The following is a 23,731-nucleotide window of genomic DNA, read 5'->3' as shown; positions in this document are numbered from 1 at the left end:
ACACAGGTAGGAACACCTGGGCATAACACACACAGGTAGGAACACCTGGTCATAACACACACACACTACAGGTAGGAACACCTGGTCATAACACACACACACACAGGTAGGAACACCTGGCCATAACACACACACACACAGGTAGGAACACCTGGTCATAACACACACACACAGGTAGGAACACCTGGCCATAACACACACAGGTAGGAACACCTGGTCATAACACACACACACACAGGTAGGAACACCTGGTCATAACACACACACACACAGGTAGGAACACCTGGTCATAACACACACACACACAGGTAGGAACACCTGGTCATAACACACACACATAGGTAGGAACACCTGGCCATAACACACACACATAGGTAGGAACACCTGGCCATAACACACACACAGGTAGGAACACCTGGTCATAACACACACAGGTAGGAACACCTGGTCATAACACACACACACAGGTAGGAACACCTGGCCATAACACACACAGGTAGGAACACCTGGCCATAACACACACAGGTAGGAACACCTGGCCATAACACACACACACACAGGTAGGAACATCTGGTCATAACACACACACATAGGTAGGAACACCTGGCCATAACACACACAGGTAGGAACAACTGGCCATAACACACACACACAGGTAGGAACACCTGGTCATAACACACACACAGGTATGAACACCTGGTCATAACACACACAGGTATGAACACCTGGTCATAACACACACACACAGGTAGGAACACCTGGCCATAACACACACACATAGGTAGGAACACCTGGTCATAACACACACACACAGGTAGGAACACCTGGCCATAACACACACAGGTAGGAACAACTGGCCATAACACACACAGGTAGGAACAACTGGCCATAACACACACAGGTAGGAACAACTGGCCATAACACACACAGGTAGGAACAACTGGCCATAACACACACAGGTAGGAACAACTGGCCATAACACACACACACAGGTAGGAACACCTGGTCATAACACACACACATAGGTAGGAACACCTGGTCATAACACACACACATAGGTAGGAACACCTGGTCATAACACACACACACAGGTAGGAACACCTGGTCATAACACACACACACAGGTAGGAACACCTGGCCATAACACACACACATAGGTAGGAACACCTGGTCATAACACACACACATAGGTAGGAACACCTGGCCATAACACACATAGGTAGGAACACCTGGCCATAACACACACAGGTAGGAACAACTGGCCATAACACACACACACAGGTAGGAACAACCTGTGTGTTATCTGGATGATCTTTCTTACAGTTATCCTCGCTACGTCCGTCTTTACATGTTCTAACTCTCTAAGACACTCTTCGTTTATTAATGAATCTCACCAAGACGTCTTTAGTCAGCAAAAATACATTCCAAGATCATTTTAATAAACATTGATTCTCTTTATATAAAACAAATACTCTCTAGGACTTCTTCGAGCATTAAATTACAGTCTCCGTGGTGTAGTGGTAAGACACTCGCCTGGCGTTCCGCGAGCGCTATGTCAAGGGTTCGTATCCTGGCCGGGGAGGATTTACTGGGCGTAATTCCTTAACTATAGCCTCTGTTTAACGCAACAGTAAAATGTGTACTTGGATGAAAAAACGATTCTTCGCGGCAGGGATCGTATTCCAGGGACCATAGGATTAAGGACTTGCCCGAAACGCTACGCGTACTAGTGGCTCTACAAGAATGTAACAACTCTTGTATATATCTCAAAAAAAAAAAAAAATAAACTCTCATTGTAACAAACATTGTTCTTCAGCTTTTAATAAATATATAGTCAATGGCATCTTTTTCTTATTTTAAACTTTTCATTATTTTGTTTATGTAGTAATAAAACTTACTAAGACATGTCTTTATGTAGTCATAATCAACTTTAAGTAATATATAAAACTTGTTTGTTGCCCCCAACATAATAAGCAAATTATTATGTTAAGGTTAAAGGAAATCTTAGTTAAGTTTTACTTTACAACGTTTAACATATTCAGTTATTCATGAGATAATTAGTTTTAAATTCATAGTACTTAAACATATACATTTATTGAAAAAAACAATTTGGCTTATTATATATTAAATATTTCCTCTGTAAATCGAACAGTTTTTCAGAGATAATAGACCTCCGCTGCCCGTCTCCGTGTGTTTACACAGTACTATTACAATATATATGTTTTTATCCATACAAACTCTTGGATAAAATATATTTTTTTCCCAACATGAATCTGTAAAATTGTTGTTTTCAGCTGCGTTAGTACAAGTCACAGGTAATGTTTGTAACCTCAGATCAGCGGGTATAACACATTCATCATCTTCTTTATCACCCACAGCATCGTAAAGTATTTCCCGTACCTCTAGGTTATTATTTGTACCCATCTTCCATGTACAACAAAACTGTTTCTATTCATCTACTCTGTGAAAGGAAAGGCAATAAATCATTAGATCATTTAACCCTTTAACTGCGCCGCCTCCAAATATGACACCCCCCCCCCCCATTGCACAGGAAATAAATTCTCTTGAAAAAAATTCTTTTGTTTTTTAAAGTGTCAAAAACCCTTCCCTCAGTATGGGTATGTCCAAAAAAAATCGAAATTGTACATACTTAATTTGGCTGCTACGGGATCCGTAAGTTGGTGCGTGACGTCATCATTCCCCGTTCACCCGCGACATACACTCTCGGGGCCGGTGGGGCGCCCGGGGCGGGGCGCGCCAGTTGCCGCGAATATATTTTTGTTCATTTTTGCGCACAGTTCCCAATACATTTTATTTGTTTTTACGTGCTAATCCTATGTATAATGAACACTTACACTTTATTACAGCAGTTAAACATCCGTACTGTCCGAGGACACTGTGTTACGTGCATGACACTTGTGTACACATATGCTGCACATATTTACCATGTATCATGATAATTTATGTATATATATTATCTATTTACACACTATACACTGTCACACACTATATACATTCACCATCAACACATTCACCATCAACACATTCAGAACATCGCGAGTGTGAGCAGCCACACCCAGACAGGTCCTCCCTCACTCCAACGTCTTACTCGCCAACATTGCTCCTCCCACCATACTGTTATTGTTTTTATTACACTATTTACACATGTTATATATACCTATCTACATGTTTTATTTACCAGAACTATGCAAGTAAGCCGGTATTGTGTCCAAACAGTACAGTGGCCACCATACTCTGCATGAGAAATCACACAGCAGACAGCAGACGACGCTACAATTACGACGTCACCTCCCTCTCCAAAATAGCTCCTCTCAGCATACTCCTGTTGCTGTTATTACATTATATTCACACACACTGTATATACCCATGTACATGTGTGTTCCCCATAGCGAACCACGAAGCATGTATGGTGAACAAAAAGAAGAGTGGCTGCCACAGTCAGGCTACCTCAATTCTCTCCCTCACCAAAATTCCTCCTTCCACAATACTACGCACAACGCTATTTATAACCACAATCCTGGTCACTAATTCCTGTAAATGAATAATTGACCACAAGTTTATTTTGAAAAGGAACCTAAGAAGTCGTTTGAAGATTCCTAGATGGATGAAATAATTGCTGTGGTGCTGTGGCTAGCGCTGTGAACATCGTGAACAGCATTGAATCACTGATATTTGAACATTGTATCTAGTCATTATCACACCCAGGCTCTTCTATAATACTATCATGGCTAAATAATACAGGTTATATATATATATTTTGACATTATTAGGCGATGCTGTGGTCACACGCTGAACAGCAGTGCTGTGCGCTCATGCTGCGAGCGCCAGCCTTGGTTGCTCACTCACTACTGAGGCTCTCACACCCGGGAATGTGGAACATGATTTTTTTTAAAGATGGCGTCTGTTTACAAGAGCCCTGAGGAAGCTGATGTGAACCCCATGTAGCCACCGGAGTTTTGAATGGAAAGTGAAAAATACAAATACCTGGAGGCGCGCAGCCCACCCCAGACGTGGGCCTGCAGGCGCGTTGCACAGTTAAAGGGTTAAGGTATTGCCAAAGAGTGTGTCTTCCACATTCATCAGGTAATATATTTTGATTAATCAGTATTTAAATTTATCTGTACGGTTCATTAGGCTATTAATTAAAGTATAGTCTACTTATTAAAGAATGATTTAGGTTTTATAGGTAGTGGTAAAGTCAATCCAGCATTCTTAACAAACTCCTCGCCCCTTGTAAGAATAACATAGGAACATTTAGGTTTACATCGTGCATATAACGTCCAAGGGTCGTCCTCTGGTCTCCAGTTATGTAATCAATAGCTGCAATAAATGCTGCATACATGATCACTTACACTTGAAAATCCCAGTCATTAAGATTCCAGCATCATCTCTTTATTATCTTATGAACTAATATGCATTATTACTTTACTTACAACTCTAATAATTTACAAATTAGTTACACTATTCACTTCATAATGCAATAGAAAAATCCAGCTTCAGGCAGCTCATTAGAGGTTTGCTTGACACATCCAGAACATGTAATACCATACGTCTTTAGGCGATCTTTATTCGATACCAACCCCCTGATGCAGCGGATTCTTATATTTTATCAAACACAATCTTCCTTGGGAGGTAGACTACCTAAAATATAATGTAGTTCATGTAAAATGTTCTTTGGAAAAAGATCCTATTAAAGACAATTTGTACAAAATAAAACATATGAGAGACAAATATAAAAATATAACATAAAGAATATATACTTCCTACTTTCACTAAATGGACTATATTTTCCAGTTCATGTTTAGTGGAGAAGAATTCTAGTCCATATTGGAAAGCCATCTCTGCCATAGCTAAAGAAACGTTGTCATTCCTGTCACTTCTAATAAATGAACACTCTTGATTAATCATCTCCGTGATTGTAGTCCAGTCTGCGTGGTGTAGTTGGTAAGACACTCGCCTGGCGTTTTGCGAGCATTTTGTCCAGGGTTCATATCCTGGCCGGGGAGGATTTACTTGGTGTCAATCCTTAACTGTAGCCTCTGTTTACCCAACAGTAAAATGGGTACCTGTTTGTTAAACGACTTGTCTGGTCGTATTCCGGGCAATGCTTTCTTCATGGATTGGCTCTGTTCTTGATCAGTATCCATCTAGAAGTAAATTTGCAGAGCTCATAAAGCCGGTAACAACAAATACCTGAGATAAAATAACCAGAATGGGGAAACTTTTTGACTCGATGGGAAGCCGCGGCTGTCACGAGGGAGGTCACGAGGGAGGTCACCTTACCTTGAGGTGATTTCGAGGCTTAGCGACCCCGTGGCCCGGTCCTCTACTAGCCCTCCTTGTTGCTGGACTGGTCAACCAGGTTGTTGCACGCAGCTGCTCGCAGCCTGACATATGAGTCACAATCTGGTTGATCAGGTATCCCTTGGAGGTGCTTATCCAGTTCTCTCTCTCGAACACTGTGAGGAGTCGGTCAGTTATGCCCCTTATGTGTAGTGGAAGCGTGTTGAACAGTCTCGGGGCTCTGATGTTGACAGTTTTCTCTCAGTTCTCTTCTCACGAGGGAGGTCACGTGGGAGGTCACGAGGGAGGTCACAAGGAAGGTCACGAGGGAGGTCAAGATAAATATGGAAGTCACGATGGATGTCATTATTATGACTAGGTAATATCTACTACCTTACGAGGCAGAAAACCATGTGGATAAAAACTTGTCGGGGTTATTTACCCGACGAAACATTTTGTAGTAATCCAACCTGCACTGTGTATGGAGTGAACTGTATATCCTGCTTCCCTCGAGGCCTGGCCCCAGACTTGGCCAAGAAGTTCCCTCACGCCGACGCTCATGATGTTCGCCGACCCTCGCACAGTCTCAAGAGATGTATCCCTGAAGATCATCCCGTACCAGGAACAATTCACGTCTCTAACAAAGAAAATCTTCCATATATCGTCGCTATAACCGTTCAATATGGTATTGGTTCACCTATAGAAAGTAATAACATTGCTCAGAAAATTATAGAAAAATCAAAAGACAAGTGAAGTAAAGTAAAGACATGAAGTAAACAATTGTATTGTCTACTTCGGTGGTATGGAAGAAGTCTTTAACTTTAACGGGGATTCTCCTCAAATTGTTCGAGTTATAATACCGACGGACAATGGGCGCACCTGTGTGCGAGGAGATAAAGTTTAGGAAAAAAATTGTTTTCCAGTTATTGAAGATATGTATACACATTTAGAGCCCTACGGAGTAAATGTTATATTACTGTTTAACCAGGAGATGCCTCTATCCAGCTACAATCATCAAGATTGTTTGATGTACGATCTTGATGCAACAATTGTGTAAAATTGTACAAGGATTGTGAGATAGTTATTCCTATACCAGATTACTTCGTGAAAACTTCCCTTACTAAAATCGCGCCGTTGTATCTCATCGCAACAACCCGGGTAGTATACATGTTGGAGAACCACCTGAATTCAACAACCAGATGGATGAAGACTCCCCCCCCCCATCTACCGCTTAATATTGGATTAGTGATCCAAATTGCTAAAGGACCAGCAACTTTACCAACTTACGAAAATCCTCCGTGTGAAGAACGCAGTTAGGATGAGCATTTTAAGAAAGGGCTTAACAAAGATACAGAATATCAGAGATGACGCTGGTTTGAAAAAGCTCTGAAGGAAGCCCTTATTCACATTCTTGAAAGACACGTTAAGAGAATTATTATTTCATATGGATTTGGTTTTTCAAATTACTTGGAAAACTGCACAGTATGTAGCTTAACAAATCTAGAAGAGAAAATGGAATGTGAATATTAATGTTGTGGAGGGTAATGTATTTTATATAAAGCTGTATTTTTTACAAATTAAAAAAATTGTGTTTATTTTCTCCTTCTTTAAATGTCTAGATGACAACTCTGCATGTCTGGATATATATTATGAAGTACGAAGTTTTTTTTCCTACTTCAAGATGTGTTGTTCTATGTACACACACTCACAAAGTTGAAGCATTTAAATAAGTGTATTATAGATGCAGACTTTATTAATGATTCAATTTTACAACCCGGTAACTGTCTTGTCTACAATCATCAGTAATTCTCTAGTGGATTTGCACAATGGTTACGGGAAAAATATCTTTACAGTAAAGTTTCTCAATGCGAGGCAGTTCAGATTAATATAACTCCAGGTGGGATAATACTGGGTTTATCTCCAGAACCAATAAAACCTCATATTATAGGACTTCAGTACAGTAACTCTGATGAAGATTAAAGTATACCGAAAGACATTATTAAATGTTGCAGTTTTAAATCGGCAATAGGACAAATTTGTCGTGAAGCTAGATATAATAATTCCATCCAGCGTGTAATTATCCCGTATGGTAATGGGTTTAATGATAGAATTGGATGGAGTAATGAAGAAGAAAAAGAATGGGAGACGCTATTTCCCCAGACTAGCCTATTTAGCTTATGTTTTGAGGAATAGTAACAAAGAATTAATAATGGTTCATATACCCCTGGAGAAGATGTTGTGGGGACTGGGAGAGAGAACAAACAAGTAAAATATTGATCTAATAAAAGGAAGAGAATGTCACAGTTATAGTCTGAACTAACAGATACAAAAAAATATTACCTATAGTTAATTTGGAAACTCTACCAATGCTGCATGATGCTGACCCTTGTTACACCTGTTGCAGGTGTGTGTAATTGGGTCTCACAGTCGCTGATGTTGTTTCCTGAGGCACCTCGTGCAATGTTGCAACTCTGTGAGCAGCTTGACACGGGCGTCACAATCAGGAATATTGGGACAGTGATACAGTGAATGTTTCTCTTGGCATAACAAACATGTTCCATAGCTTACAGTACCTTTGGAGTCACCGTCTTGGGTGACACAGTAACTATAGGCTTGGAGGGTCCTACTTCATATATGCCCACACTGCCACGGTTCCAATTTGGTGTGGAATTATATTGTTTAGATTGATTTAGAGTACCTTTGTACTCTGTGGTTTAATATTATTGGTTTCTGAAGATTTACTTGGTTTTTTTAATTTGTCATCCGTATGTAGTTGATGAATTACTGAATGTAAACACTCAGATATTTCACTTAAGGATAAAATACTTTTATTGTAGTGATCACTCATTTGTCTCAATATGTCCCTACATATATTCTCCTGTACAATTATTTTCAAGACCCACTCAGCTGCAGTTGTATCGTCTGTCAGGCTGAGGGCATTGATCAATGATTCTACCTCCAGCTTGATTACTTGGAGTGAATCAGCTGAAGCCTCCGGTGGGGGTAAATGCAACAGCTCATGTACTAAATGTGATGTTCTTACTTCTGGATCAGCATAATTATCCTTGAGGAGTTTTATTGCGAGGTCATAGTCGTCATTAGTTAACCTCAGATGGGATACTACTGTTTTAGCCTCACCTGATAATTGGCCTTGGAGATACGAGAATTTACTACTCTCAGGTAAAGATTGTTTTGAGTCCACAAGGTCTACGAATTTGTTCCCAAATTCGTCCCAATCTTCCTCGTCTTTTTCTGAGAAAGTGGGTAAATTAATTGGAGGGAGTCGAGCTTCTGCTTGACTCATATTAGATAAAACTGTTGATGTTACCTTGTTCTAGGCAATTATTTTAATGAATGGATCCAACCTGGACTGTGTATCATCTTCATATTGGGCCATGGTCTCCACAATATCATCTAATTCCTCAGCTGTTAAAGTAGTGTTGGCAAGTTCAGAAAGATACTTTTCTGTTTGGTGCTTAACTTGCTCAAATTTACTTATTGCTACTTGAAAGTAGGTATCCAGTTGCACATGATCAACTGGAGACTGTTGAGATAGATCATTGCACTTTTTAATCTGTCTTGTTAAGTGACCCTTAAGTCTTGCCAGAGTCTGTTTTATTTTAATTTCGTTAGTAGCCACGCTGGCTGTTTGATTGGTGTTTACAGAGCTTATAATATTGTTACTAATGTAACTGGGATACTCATGTGTTGTGAGCAAGCACCGATGACAGTAACCGAGGGTAAAACTTATAGTCACTGGCCAATAATCCAACCTCCCTAGAGGTTAGCACATAAATAATATAGGTATAATAATACACAAAGAATTTGAGTGGTAATTAGTGTCCATGTTGGATATACCTCAGGTTAGCTCGTCATAATCACTCCTGGTTGGTGTAGACACAAATTAACACTCAAAGGTACAATGATTATAAGTAAACAATTATAAAATAGGTCAGTTATAGATATATGACACAACTTGTGCTGGTACAAAATCTCACTCAAAATAGGGTCTGCACTATTAATTAATGGTAATACTACCCTGTAGTGGGTTGGCAATTAGTTCATTTCAAATTCAAATCAATTCCTCTGAGAATTGTGCATGTGGCGATCATGTCTCCCCTAACTCTGTCTTTCAGTGGACTAGTTCCCTTAGTCTCTCCACGTAGCACAAACTCCTCAGTTCAGATACTAGTCTGGTGGCAAACCTCTGAACCTTCTCCAAATTAGTCTTATGCTTGACATGATATGGACTCTATACTGGAGCTGCAAACTCCAGGATAGGTCTGACATATGTGGTATACAAGGTTCATAATGACTCCTTACATAATTTTCTAAATGCAGTTCTTATGTTACGAATATGCCTGGCATATGCCGCTGATGTTATCCGCTTGATGTGGGCTTCAGATAACAGGTCTGCCGTGATATCAACCCCCAGGTATTTCTCCCTGTTCCTTCAAGCATTTCATCTCTCAAATGATACCTTGCATCCGGCCTCCTGCTCCCTACACCTATCTTCATTATATTACATTTGCTCGGGTTAAACTCTAACAACCATTTGTTGGCTCATTCCTTCAGTTTGTCCATGTCTTCATGAAGCCTCAAGCAGTCCTCCTAAGTCCTAATCCTTCTCATAATTTTGGCATCATCAGCAAGCATTAAGAGGAATGAGTCTATACCCTCTACAAAATATTTTACGTATAAAGAAACAAGATAGGTCCGAGTACAGAACCCTGTGGGACTCTGCTGGCGACTTCACGCCTATCTGAGGTCTTACCACTTCCTGAAACTCTCTGCTTCCTATTGCTTAGGTACTCCCTTATCCACTTGAGCACCTTACAAGTTACTCTGACTGTTTCTCCAACTTATGCACCAGCTTCTTACAGGGTACTGTGTCAAAGGCTTTCCGACAGTCCAAGAAAATGCCGTTTGCCCTCCCTTTATTTTCTTGCTTAATCTTTGTCACCTGATCATAGAATTCTATTAAGCCGATGAGGCAAGATTTACCCTCCCTGAACCCATGTTGATGGGTTGTCACGAAGTCTCTTCTCTCCAGATGTGTTACTAGGTTTTTTCTCACAATCTTCTCCATCACCTTGCATGGTATACAAGTTAAGGACACTAGGCCTGTAGTTCAGTGCCTCTTGTCTGTGGCCCTTTTTGTATATTGAGACTACATTAGCCGTCTTAAGAGAGAACAATAAGAGAGAACTTTTTTGTTGTTGTCCAAAGTGGGACGCCGGTTGCTTGGGTCAACTGCCTTACACAAACTGGCAGTGGGAATGGCCTGGGGTACGGGACAGACATAGGCTGGTCGAGGCTAAGTTAAATGTAAGAAATATCAGAAAATATAAACACTCCTCATTCCATTTCCATGTTGTCAAGTGTGGGACTCAAGCGTGTGATTAACGAGGGATAGTTTCTGAAAAAAAACTGGAAATGGAAAAAGGAAGAGAGGAGAAAGAAAAAAGCGAAAGATCTGAGACACATACAATTGTTTCAGTGGTTCTTGAGGGGCGATGAAAGGAAGGCGAAGGAGGGAAGAAGAGTGAAGTATCAGCTTGACAGAGAAATGGCAAGATTCTGATATGATAAATACACCAAACATGTCACACGTGACTCACTGAACACCGCCTTGGGGGTCTCTATAATGCTAATATTGTTTAAAGTATTTCACTTAAGCCGACACTGTCCAACCTATGTTTGTCCCGCACCACAGACCATTCATCCCGTAAGGTTTGGTGAGGCTTGCCTTAGGGGTTTAGTCTAACAACCTTGGACAGTCAGACAAACTGACGCTCTCTCTTATAGACGAATATAGTATGATTAATTGATGAATGCTACTTTAAAGGACGACCACTATATAAATGAGCCCAGCCTGAGGCAGTGTTTCAATTATATTGACAATTAATTATATTTCCAGACGAGCGGTGCAGTTCGAACAGGTACAGAAATAAATGATTAAGTTTTGAATCATTCGAAATAATTAAGTATGAATCAAGTGTAAATTGTTTTTAATTACTGAACAGGGAGCCGGCCTCTAGATTAATGAGGATTTGTTTAATATTTTGAGGATGGGTGTGCCGTAAATTATGTAGAATTAAGCTATCTGTGAAGTGTGATGGATGAGAACCATTAAAAGTTCACATTTTCATTTAAACGAAACAGAATGTTTAAATTCAATTACAAGACAATTCTTTCCCGAGCATTTTTTCGAGAGGATAAAAATACCCACAAAAAACAGGTATTAGTTGCCGCAATTGTCCTGATCTGTCTGTGCGTGACACGCAGTTATCTTACTTCTCTCATCACGCAGTTATCTTACTTCTCTCATCACGCAGTTATCTTACTTCTCTCATCACGCAGTTATCTTACTTCTCTCATCACGCAGTTATCTTACTTCTCTCATCACGCAGTTATCTTACTTCTCTCATCACGCAGTTATCTTACTTCTCTCATCACGCAGTTATCTTACTTCTCTCATCACGCAGTTATCTTACTTCTCTCATCACGCAGTTATCTTACTTCTCTCATCACGCAGTTATCTTACTTCTCTCACCACGCAGTTATCTTACTTCTCTCATCACGCAGTTATCTTACTTCTCTCATCACGCAGTTATCTTACTTCTCTCATCACGCAGTTATCTTACTTCTCACATCACGCAGTTATCTTACTTCTCTCATCACGCAGTTATCTTACTTCTCTCATCACGCAGTTATCTTACTTCTCTCATCACATAGTTACCTTACTTCTCTCATCACGCAGTTATCTTACTTCTCTCATCACACAGTTATCTTACTTCTCTTAGCACACAGTTATCTTACTTCTCTTAACACACAGTTATCTTACTTCTCTTAACACAGAGTTATCTTACTTCTCTTAACACACAGTTATCTTACTTCACTCAACACACAGTTATCTTACTTCACTCAACACACAGTTATCTTACTTCACTCAACACACAGTTATCTTACTTCACTCAACACACAGTTATCTTACTTCTCTCAACACACAGTTAACATACTTCTCTTAACACAGTTATCATACTTCTCATAACACTCAGTTATAATACTTCTCTTAATACACAGTTATCATACTCTCTTAACACAGAGTTATCTTACTTCTATCAACACACAGTTATCTTACTACACTCAACACAGTTATCTTACTTCTCTCAACATACAGTTATCGTACTTCTTTTGTCTTCAATAGAACAAAAATGTTATTTTGAATATTTTTGGCTCCTGAAATAGTAAATGATAAGCTATGTATGCTTACACATTTATTTGTTAAATTATTATTATTATTTGTATTATTATTATTATTACTAGCTGTACCCAGCCACGTGTTGCTGTGGCTCAGCACCTCCACTGCCCCTCCGTCCTGCCAACGATTCCACCTCCCCCTCCCCTCCCCTGTCCCCTTGTCCCCCCTACCATCCCCCCACTCCCCCATCTCTTCGTCCTCCCCACCATTCCCCACTCCCTCATCCGATGCATTCCCAAATAATCTGATGTTCCCATCACTGAAACATAAGGAGATCAGTTAAAAAAATAAAAAAATACAATGAGCAAATAAAAAAAATAAACTATACTTTATGAAATGAACGGTATGGTAAACAAAACAGCTCAATTCCAATGCAATGTTGCAATAATTATTCAAAATAAAAACAAATCGAAATCTATGAAAACTTAATTTATCAATGCTATCAGAAACATTAAAATGGAATTGTAACATATTTAGTATAGCGCGTCTTGTTTTACATACCTGGCACAGGCACTGTTTAAAAAAACATGTTTTTACCTGTCACAGGTGTTTCATTTATATAATAGGTACATAAAAAGATGCGCCTATTTGAATGCAACGTTGTGTCAAAATTTCAAAGCAATCGGTGAAGAACTTTTGGAGATTTCAGCGTGTGTTGCTCTTACGTCTAACAGATGGCGCTGTTTTTCAAAAAAGCATATTAGTTTTTATCTGTTACAGGTGTGGCATGTATATAGTAGGTATATAAAATTTCAAAACAATCGGTGAAGAACTTTCGGAGATTAGCGATTTTGAACAAACGAACATTTACATTTTAATTTATATAGATTACTAGCTTTACCCGGTCACACTTTGCTGTGGCTCAGCAACACATGAGTATTGCTGAGCCACAGCAACTCTTCCCTGTCCTCCCTAACATTTTCCCCTCTCCCTGTCCCCTCATCCTCCCCACCATCCCCCACTCCCTCGTCTGATGCATTCCCAAATGATTTGATGTTCTCATCTAAAAAATAAGAACAGTTACAAAAAAAATGAAATGAAAAAATAGAAAAATGAAAAATAAACTATACTCACGAAATGAACGGTATGGTAAACAACACAGCTCAGTTCCAACACAATGTCACAGAAAATAATGAAATCAAAATGAAAATAAATCAAAATCTACAAAGGTTCAATTTATCAATGCAATCGGAAATACTGAAATGGAATTGTAACATATTTAGTATAGTGTGTGTTGCTTTTACGTGCAACAGATAGTGTTGTATTACAAAAAAACATGTTTTTACCTGTCACAGGTGTGGCATCTATATAGTAGGTACATAAAAACACATGCAGATTCGAATGCAACATTGTGTCAAAATTTCAAAGCAATCGGAAAGAGATTTTGGAGATTTCTCTTATGTGAAAACTTACCTGAAAAACAGTTTTTCAAAATATGCGTGTTTTTACTTGTCCTAGATGTGACATCTATATAGTGGGTATATATAAACACGTTCTTATGTCACTGGAACGTTGTGTCAAAATTTCAAAACAATCGGTAAAGAACTTTTGGAAATTAGCGATTTTTAACAAACATTTACATTTTTATTTATATAGATAACTAGCAGTACCCGGCCACGCACTGCTGTGGCTCAGCAACACACGTGTGTGTTGCTGAGCCACGGCAACCTTCCCTGTCCCCCCTCACCCGTCCTTGGCCTCCCAACCATTCCCCACTCCACCATCCCCTCTTCTTTCCTACTATGCCCTACTCCCCTGTCCCTTTGTCCTTCTCACCATTCTCCATTCCCCGATCCCCTCGTCCCCACCATCCCAAGCTCCCCCGTCCCCTCGTCCTTCTCCACCATTACCCCCTCCCTTGTCCCCTCGTCATTCCCACCATCTCTCACTTCCGTCCCCTCATCATCCCCACCATTCCCCACTCTCTCATCCGATGCCTTCCCAAATGTTCTGATGTTCCCGTCACTGAAATATAAGAAAAACAGTTTAAAAATGCAATGAAAATATGAATAAATAAAAAATAAACTATACTCACGAAATGAACGGTACAGTAAACAACACAGCTAAATTCCAACACAATGTCACACAAAATAATTCAATAAAAAATAAAATAAATCGAAATCTATGAAAATGAAATTTATCAATGCAATCGGAAACATTGAAATGGAATTCGTGCGCACTATTAGTATAGTGTGCATGTAGCTATTAAGTGTAACAGATGGCGCTGTTTTTCAAAAACGCATGTTTTTACCTGTCACAGGGGCGGCATCAATTTAGTAGGTATATAAAAAGACGCGCCTATTCGAATGTAATGTTGTGTAAAAATTTCAAAGCAATCAGTAAAAGCTTTTGGAGATTACAGCGTGTGTTGCTCTTACGTCCAACAGATGGCGCTGTTTAAACAAAAAAAAAAATCCTGTCAGAGGTGAGGCATCTATATAGTAAGTATTTAAAAACACGCGCCTATTCAAATGCAACTTTGTGTCAAAATTTCAAAGCAATCGGTAAAGAGGTTGCGTAGATTTCCCTCACAAGAAAAACTCATGAAAAACACAGTTTTTCAGAAAAAGCATGTTTTTTTACCGTCACAGACGTGACATGTATATAGTATGTATATAGAAACCTGGCCGGATGCGAATGGAACATTGTGTGAAAATGTCAAGGCAATTGTGAAGAACTTTCGGAGATTAGCGGTTATGCACAAACGAACATTTCCTTTTTTATTTATATAGATTATTATTATTATTATTATTATTATTGCACTGGCTTGGCACTCAGCGCCGCCTCGGTGAGTGCCAAGCCAGTGAGGCAGCGCCGAGTGCCATGCCAGTGAGGCGGCGCTGAGTGCCAAGCCAGTGAGGCAGCGCTGAGTGCCATGCCAGTGAGGCGGCGCTGAGTGCCAAGCCAGTGAGGCAGCGATGAGTGCCATGCCAGTGAAGCAGTGCTGAGTGCCAAGCTAGTGAGGCAGCGCTGAGTGCCATGCCAGTGAGGCAGCGCTGAGTGCCAAGCCAGTGAGGCAGCGCTGAGTGCCATGCCAGTGAAGCAGCGCTGAGTGCCAAGCCAGTGAGACAGCGCTGAGTGCCATGCCAGTGAAGCAGCGCTGAGTGCCAAGCCAGTGAGGCAGCGCTGAGTGCCAAGCCAGTGAGACAGCGCTGAGTGCCAAGCCAGTGAGGCAGCGCTGAGTGCCAAGCCAGTGAAGCAGCGCTGAGTGCCAAGCCAGTGAGGCAGCGCTGAGTGCCAAGCCAGTGAGGCAGCGCTGAGTGCCAAGCCAGTGAGGCAGCGCTGAGTGCCAGACACAGACAGATGGCTGGCTGAGATTTATTGGCTGATAAGCTGACGTAATCGGATTTAACGGCATAGATAATGGCATAGATAACGGCATAGATAATTCCCACTGCAAAACACTTCGAAATGAATAATTGTTTCTGTGATAAATTAGGTAGAATGAACCTCATTAATTACACTGGCGCGATGTATAACTTTCAACGTGGTGTGAAAAATGTTTTTTTTCGAGATAGTAATGTTAATACATGATGATCTTGACGTATAATGATGATCTTGACGTAGTGATGATCTTGACGTACAGTGACGATCTTGACGTATAATGATCTTGACGTAGTGATGATCTTGACGTACAGTGACGATCTTGACGTACAGTGATGATCATGACGTACGGTGATGATCTTGACGTAGTGATGATCTTGACGTACAGTGACGATCTTGACGTACAGTGATGATCATGACGTACGGTGATGATCTTGACGTACGGTGATGATCTTGACGTACAGTAATGATCTTGACGTACAGTGATGATCTTGACGTATGGTGATGATCTTGACGTACAGTGATGATCTTGACCTACAGTGATGATCTTGACGTACAGTGATGATCTTGACGTACGGTGATGATCTTGACGTACAGTGATGATCTTGACGTACGGTGATGATCTTGACGTATGGTGATGATCTTGACGTACAGTGATGATCTTGACCTACAGTGATGATCTTGACGTACAGTGATGATCTTGACGTACGGTGATGATCTTGACGTATAATGATAATCTTGACGTACAGTGATGATCTTGACGTACAGTGATGATCTTGACGTACAGTGATGATCTTGACGTACAGTGATGATCTTGACGTATGGTGATGATCTTGACGTATAATGATAATCTTGACGTACAGTGATGATCTTGACGTACGGTGATGATCTTGACGTATAATGATGATCTTGACGTACAGTGATGATCTTGACGTACAGTGATGATCTTGACGTACAGTGATGATCTTGACGTATAATGATGATCTTGACGTACAGTGATGATCTTGACATACAGTGATGATCTTGACGTACGGTGATGATCTTGACGTACGGTGATGATCTTGACGGATAATGATGATCTTGACGTACAGTGATGATCTTGACGTACAGTGATGATCTTGACGTACGGTGATGATCTTGACGTAGTGATGATCTTGATGTACGGTGATGATGGCTCTCACTATTATGGGTATACTCCCTCATTCTCACTCACCAGTAATCCCTACCAGTCACCAGTAATCCCTACCACTCACCAGTAATACTTACCACTCTCCAGTAATCCCTACCAGTCTTCAGTAATCCCTACCAGTCACCAGTAATCCCTACCACTCTCCAGTAATCCCTACCAGTCACCAGTAATCCTTATCAGTCACCAGTAATCCCTACCCCTCCAGTAATCCCTACCAGTCACCAATAATCCCTACCACTCTCCAGTAATCCCTACCAGTCACCAGTAATCCCCACCACTCACCAGTAATCCCTACCACTCACCAGTAATCCCTAACACTCTCCAGTAATCCCTACCAGTCACCAGTAATCCCTACCACTCACCAGTAATCCTTACCACTCTCCAGTAATATCTACCAGTCACCAGTAATCCCTACCACTCTCCAGTAATCCATACCAGTCACCAGTAATCCCTACCACTCTCCAGTAATCCCTACCAGTCACCAGTAATCCCAACCAATCACCAGTAATCCTTACCACTCACCAGTAATCCCTACTACTCTCCAGTAATCCCAACCAGTCACCGGTAATCCCTACCAGTCACCAGTAATCCCTACCAGTCACTAGTAATCCCTACCACTCACCAGTAATCCCTACCACTCTCCAAGTAATCCCTACCAGTCACCAGTAATCCCTACCAGTCACCAGTAATCCCTACCAGTCACCAGTAATCCCTACCACTCACCAGTAATCCCTACCACTCTCCAGTTATCCCTACCAGTCACCAGTAATCCCTACCACTCACCAGTAATCCCTACCACTCTCAAGTAATCCCTACCACTCCTCCAGTAATCCCTACCACTCACCAGTAATCCCTACCACTCTCCAGTAATCCCTACCAGTCACCAGTAATCCCAACCAGTCACCAGTAATCCCTACCACTCACCAGTAATCCCTACCACTCTCCAGTAATCCCTACCAGTCACCAGTAATCCCTACCAGTCACCAGTAATCCTTACCACTCACCAGTAATCCCTACCACTCTCCAATGATCCCTACCAGTCACCAGTAATCCCAACCAGTCACCAGTAATCCCTACCACTCTCCAGTAATCCCTACCAGTCACCTGTAATCCCTACCACTCTCCAATAATCTCTACCAGTCACCAGTAATCCCTACCACTCTCCAGTAATCCCTACCACTCTCCTGTAATCCCTACCAGTCACCAGTAATCCCTACGAGACCTACTGTTGGATCTGAAACTCTTAATTAAACACTATTAAAATTGATCAGGCGACATTAAACACACGACCTCATGTTGGATGTGTAACGACCAAACAACATTAGACTTAATTAACCATCATTAACCCAAGACCTTGTGTATGTGTTGTAACTCTAAACTCCCATGTTGACAACGTTAAGGAACGAAACGAAATGGTTAATGAAGACGAGTAAGGAACCATCGAGTTGGGGACCCACATGTGTCCCGCTGCCCGCCACCCACCAGGGCGGTGATGGCTCTCTGCACTCACACTCACGCTGCTCACCCACTGGTCACGCTCTTCCCTTCACCTGCCAGCTGCAACCTGGGACCTGCAATCCTGGGAGCTGCAACCTGGGAGCTGCAATCCTGGGAGCTGCAACCTGGGAGCTGCAATCCTGGGAGCTGCAACCTGGGAGCTGCAACCCTGGGAGCTGCAACCTGAGAGCTGCAACCTGAGAGCTGCAACCTGAGAGCTGCAACCTGGGAGCTGCAACCTGAGAGTTGTAACCTGGGAGCTGCAACCTGAGAGCTGTAACCTGGGAGCTGCAACCTGGGAGCTGCAATCTGGGAGCTGCAACCTGGGACCTGCAACCTGGCAGCTGCAACCTGAGAGCTGCAACCTGGGAGCGGCAACCTGAGAGCTGCAACCTGAGAGCTGCAACCTGGGAGCTGCAACCCGAGAGCTGCAACCTGGGAGCTGCAACCTGAGAGCTGCAACCCGAGAGCTGCAACCCGAGAGCTGCAACCTGAGAGCTGCAACCTGAGAGCTGCAACCTGGGAGCTGCAACCCGAGAGCTGCAACCTGAGAGCTGCAACCTGGGAGCTGCAACCTGAGAGCTGCAACCTGGGAGCTGCAACCTGAGAGCTGCAACCCGAGAGCTGCAACCCGAGAGCTGCAACCCGAGAGCTGCAACCTGAGAGCTGCAACCTGAGAGCTGCAACCCGAGAGCTGCAACCCGAGAGCTGCAACCCGAGAGCTGCAACCCGAGAGCTGCAACCTGGGAGCTGCAACCTGAGAGCTGCAACCTGAGAGCTGCAACCCTGGGAGCTGCAACCTGAGAGCTGCAACCTGGGAGCTGCAACCTGAGAGCTGTAACCTGGGAGCTGCAACCTGAGAGCTGCAACCTGGGAGCTGCAACCCGAGAGCTGCAACCTGAGAGCTACAACCTGGGAGCTGCAACCTGAGAGCTGCAACCTGAGAGCTACAACCTGGGAGCTGCAACCCGAGAGCTGCAACCTGAGAGCTGCAATGTGGGAGCTGCAACCTGGGAGCTGCAACCTGAGAGCTGCAACCCGAGAGCTGCAACCCGAGAGCTGCAACCTGAGAGCTGCAACCTGAGAGCTGCAACCCGAGAGCTGTAACCCGAGAGCTGCAACCCGAGAGCTGCAACCTGAGAGCTGCAACCTGAGAGCTGCAACCCTGGGAGCTGCAACCTGAGAGCTGCAACCTGGGAGCTGCAACCTGGGAGCTGCAACCTGGGAGCTGCAACCTGGGAGCCGTAACCTGAGAGCTGCAACCTGAGAGCTGCAACCTGGGAGCTGCAACCTGGGAGCTGCAACCTGGGACCTGCAACCTGGGACCTGCAACCTGGGAGCTGCAACCCTGGGAGCTGCAACCTGAGAGCTGTAACCTGGGAGCTGCAACCTGAGAGCTGCAACCTGAGAGCTGCAACCTGGGAGCTGCAACCTGAGAGCTGCAACCTGGGAGCTGCAACCTGAGAGCTGCAACCTGGGAGCTGCAACCTGAGAGCTGCAACCCGAGAGCTGCAACCCTGGGAGCTGCAACCTGAGAGCTGCAACCTGGGAGCTGCAACCTGAGAGCTGCAACCCGAGAGCTGCAACCCGAGAGCTGCAACCTGAGAGCTGCAACCTGAGAGCTGCAACCCGAGAGCTGCAACCTGAGAGCTGCAACCTGAGAGCTGCAACCTGAGAGCTGCAACCCTGGGAGCTGCAACCCTGGGAGCTGCAACCTGAGAGCTGCAATGTGGGAGCTGCAACCTGAGAGCTGCAACCTGGGAGCTGCAACCTGAGAGCTGCAACCCGAGAGCTGCAACCCGAGAGCTGCAACCTGAGAGCTGCAACCTGAGAGCTGCAACCCGAGAGCTGTAACCCGAGAGCTGCAACCCGAGAGCTGCAACCTGAGAGCTGCAACCCTGGGAGCTGCAACCTGAGAGCTGCAACCTCGGGAGCTGCAACCTGGGAGCTGCAACCTGGGAGCTGCAACCTGGGAGCCGTAACCTGAGAGCTGCAACCTGAGAGCTGCAACCTGGGAGCTGCAACCTGGGATCTGCAACCTGGGACCTGCAACCTGGGACCTGCAACCTGGGAGCTGCAACCCTGGGAGCTGCAACCTGAGAGCTGTAACCTGAGAGCTGCAACCTGGGAGCTGCAACCTGAGAGCTGCAACCTGGGAGCTGCAACCTGAGAGCTGCAACCTGGGAGCTGCAACCTGAGAGCTGCAACCTGGGAGCTGCAACCTGAGAGCTGCAACCCGAGAGCTGCAACCCTGGGAGCTGCAACCTGAGAGCTGCAACCTGGGAGCTGCAACCTGAGAGCTGCAACCCGAGAGCTGCAACCCGAGAGCTGCAACCTGAGAGCTACAACCTGAGAGCTGCAACCCGAGAGCTGCAACCTGAGAGCTGCAACCTGAGAGCTGCAACCTGAGAGCTGCAACCTGAGAGCTGCAACCCGAGAGCTGCAACCTGGGAGCTGCAACCTGGGAGCTACAACTTGAGAGCTACAACCTGAGAGCTACAACCTGAGAGCTACAACCTGAGAGCTACAACCTGAGAGCTGCAACCTGGGAGCTGCAACCCTGGGAGCTGCAACCTGGGAGCTGCAACCTGGGAGCTACAACTTGAGAGCTACAACCTGAGAGCTACAACCTGAGAGCTACAACCTAAGAGCTACAACCTGAGAGTTACAACCTGAGAGCTACAACCTGAGAGCTACAACCTGAGAGTTACAACCTGGGAGCTGCAACCCTGGGAGCTGCAACCTGGGAGCTACAACTTGAGAGCTACAACCTGAGAGCTACAACCTGAGAGTTACAACCTGAGAGTTACAACCTGGGAGCTACAACCTGGGAGCTGCAACCTGGGAGCTACAACTTGAGAGCTACAACCTGAGAGCTACAACCTGAGAGTTACAACCTGAGAATTACAACCTGGGAGCTACAACCTGGGAGCAGCAACCTGGGAGCTGCAACCTGGGAGCTGCAACCTGGGAGCTGCAACCTGGGAGCTGTAACCTGGGAGCTGCAACCTGGGAGCTGTAACCTGGGAGCTGCAACCTGGGAGCTGTAACCTGGGAGCTGCAACCTGGGAGCTGCAACCTGGGAGCTGCAACCTGGGAGCTGCAACCTGGGAGCTGTAACCTGGGAGCTGCAACCTGGGAGCTGCAACCTGAGAGCTGCAACCTGGGAGCTGCAACCTGGGAGCTGTAACCTGGGAGCTGCAACCTGGGAGCTGCAACCTGGGAGCTGCAACCTGGGAGCTGTAACCTGGGAGCTGCAACCTGGGAGCTGCAACCTGGGAGCTGCAACCTGGGAGCTGTAACCTGGGAGCTGCAACCTGGGAGCTGTAACCTGGGAGCTGCAACCTGGGAGCTGTAACCTGGGAGCTGCAACCTGGGAGCTGTAACCTGGGAGCTGCAACCTGGGAGCTGTAACCTGGGAGCTGCAACCTGGGAGCTGCAACCTGGGAGCTGCAACCTGGGAGCTGTAACCTGGGAGCTGCAACCTGGGAGCTGTAACCTGGGAGCTGCAACCTGGGAGCTGTAACCTGGGAGCTGCAACCTGGGAGCTGTAACCTGGGAGCTGCAACCTGGGAGCTGCAACCTGGGAGCTGCAACCTGGGAGCTGTAACCTGGGAGCTGCAACCTGGGAGCTGTAACCTGGGAGCTGCAACCTGGGAGCTGTAACCTGGGAGCTGCAACCTGAGAGCTGTAACCTGAGAGCTGCAACCTGGGAGCTGCAACCTGAGAGCTGCAACCTGGGAGCTGCAACCTGAGAGCTGCAACCTGGGAGCTGCAACCTGAGAGCTGCAACCTGGGAGCTGCAACCTGAGAGCTGCAACCCGAGAGCTGCAACCCTGGGAGCTGCAACCTGAGAGCTGCAACCTGGGAGCTGCAACCTGAGAGCTGCAACCCGAGAGCTGCAACCCGAGAGCTGCAACCTGAGAGCTGCAACCTGAGAGCTGCAACCCGAGAGCTGCAACCTGAGAGCTGCAACCTGAGAGCTGCAACCTGAGAGCTGCAACCTGAGAGCTGCAACCCGAGAGCTGCAACCTGGGAGCTGCAACCTGGGAGCTACAACTTGAGAGCTACAACCTGAGAGCTACAACCTGAGAGCTACAACCTGAGAGCTGCAACCTGGGAGCTGCAACCCTGGGAGCTGCAACCTGGGAGCTGCAACCTGGGAGCTACAACTTGAGAGCTACAACCTGAGAGCTACAACCTGAGAGCTACAACCTAAGAGCTACAACCTGAGAGTTACAACCTGAGAGCTACAACCTGAGAGCTACAACCTGAGAGTTACAACCTGGGAGCTGCAACCCTGGGAGCTGCAACCTGGGAGCTACAACTTGAGAGCTACAACCTGAGAGCTACAACCTGAGAGTTACAACCTGAGAGTTACAACCTGGGAGCTACAACCTGGGAGCTGCAACCTGGGAGCTACAACTTGAGAGCTACAACCTGAGAGCTACAACCTGAGAGTTACAACCTGAGAGTTACAACCTGGGAGCTACAACCTGGGAGCAGCAACCTGGGAGCTGCAACCTGGGAGCTGCAACCTGGGAGCTGCAACCTGGGAGCTGTAACCTGGGAGCTGCAACCTGGGAGCTGTAACCTGGGAGCTGCAACCTGGGAGCTGTAACCTGGGAGCTGCAACCTGGGAGCTGCAACCTGGGAGCTGCAACCTGGGAGCTGCAACCTGGGAGCTGTAACCTGGGAGCTGCAACCTGGGAGCTGCAACCTGAGAGCTGCAACCTGGGAGCTGCAACCTGGGAGCTGTAACCTGGGAGCTGCAACCTGGGAGCTGCAACCTGGGAGCTGCAACCTGGGAGCTGTAACCTGGGAGCTGCAACCTGGGAGCTGCAACCTGGGAGCTGCAACCTGGGAGCTGTAACCTGGGAGCTGCAACCTGGGAGCTGTAACCTGGGAGCTGCAACCTGGGAGCTGTAACCTGGGAGCTGCAACCTGGGAGCTGTAACCTGGGAGCTGCAACCTGGGAGCTGTAACCTGGGAGCCTTCGTACTTAAATGTGTGAACGTGCTGACGCCCAGGGCGGTAATGTTGGTCCAAGAGGAAAAGCTGCGCCTCAGTGACGTTGATAATTTGTTTATCAGAGATTATATTCAAGTAATGTGCGCTCCTCTGAACGGTCCCTGAAGCGTCGTCGGCCTCTC

The 23,731-nt window shown here is 44.9% G+C and overlaps 1 protein-coding gene across 1 annotated transcript in view; it reads right to left on the bottom strand.

Moving 5' to 3' along the window:
- Positions 1-18,602: 18,602 nt before the first annotated feature.
- LOC138364972 (neuroblast differentiation-associated protein AHNAK-like) overlaps positions 18,603-23,731 on the bottom strand; it is a 6,355-nt gene continuing 1,226 nt past the window's right edge. The window contains exons 2-3 of the mRNA XM_069325059.1: positions 21,504-22,645; positions 18,603-21,060 (exon numbers count right to left, since the gene is read on the bottom strand). Coding sequence (XP_069181160.1) covers positions 18,603-21,060; positions 21,504-22,645 — 3,600 coding nt within the window. The remainder of the gene's footprint in view (positions 21,061-21,503; positions 22,646-23,731) is intronic.

Source organism: Procambarus clarkii, chromosome 15, assembly GCF_040958095.1.
Source record: "Procambarus clarkii isolate CNS0578487 chromosome 15, FALCON_Pclarkii_2.0, whole genome shotgun sequence".
NCBI lineage: Eukaryota > Metazoa > Arthropoda > Malacostraca > Decapoda > Cambaridae > Procambarus > Procambarus clarkii.
The sequence above is the reverse complement of the archived record's forward strand: the minus strand, read 5'-3'. Positions and strand labels throughout refer to the sequence as shown.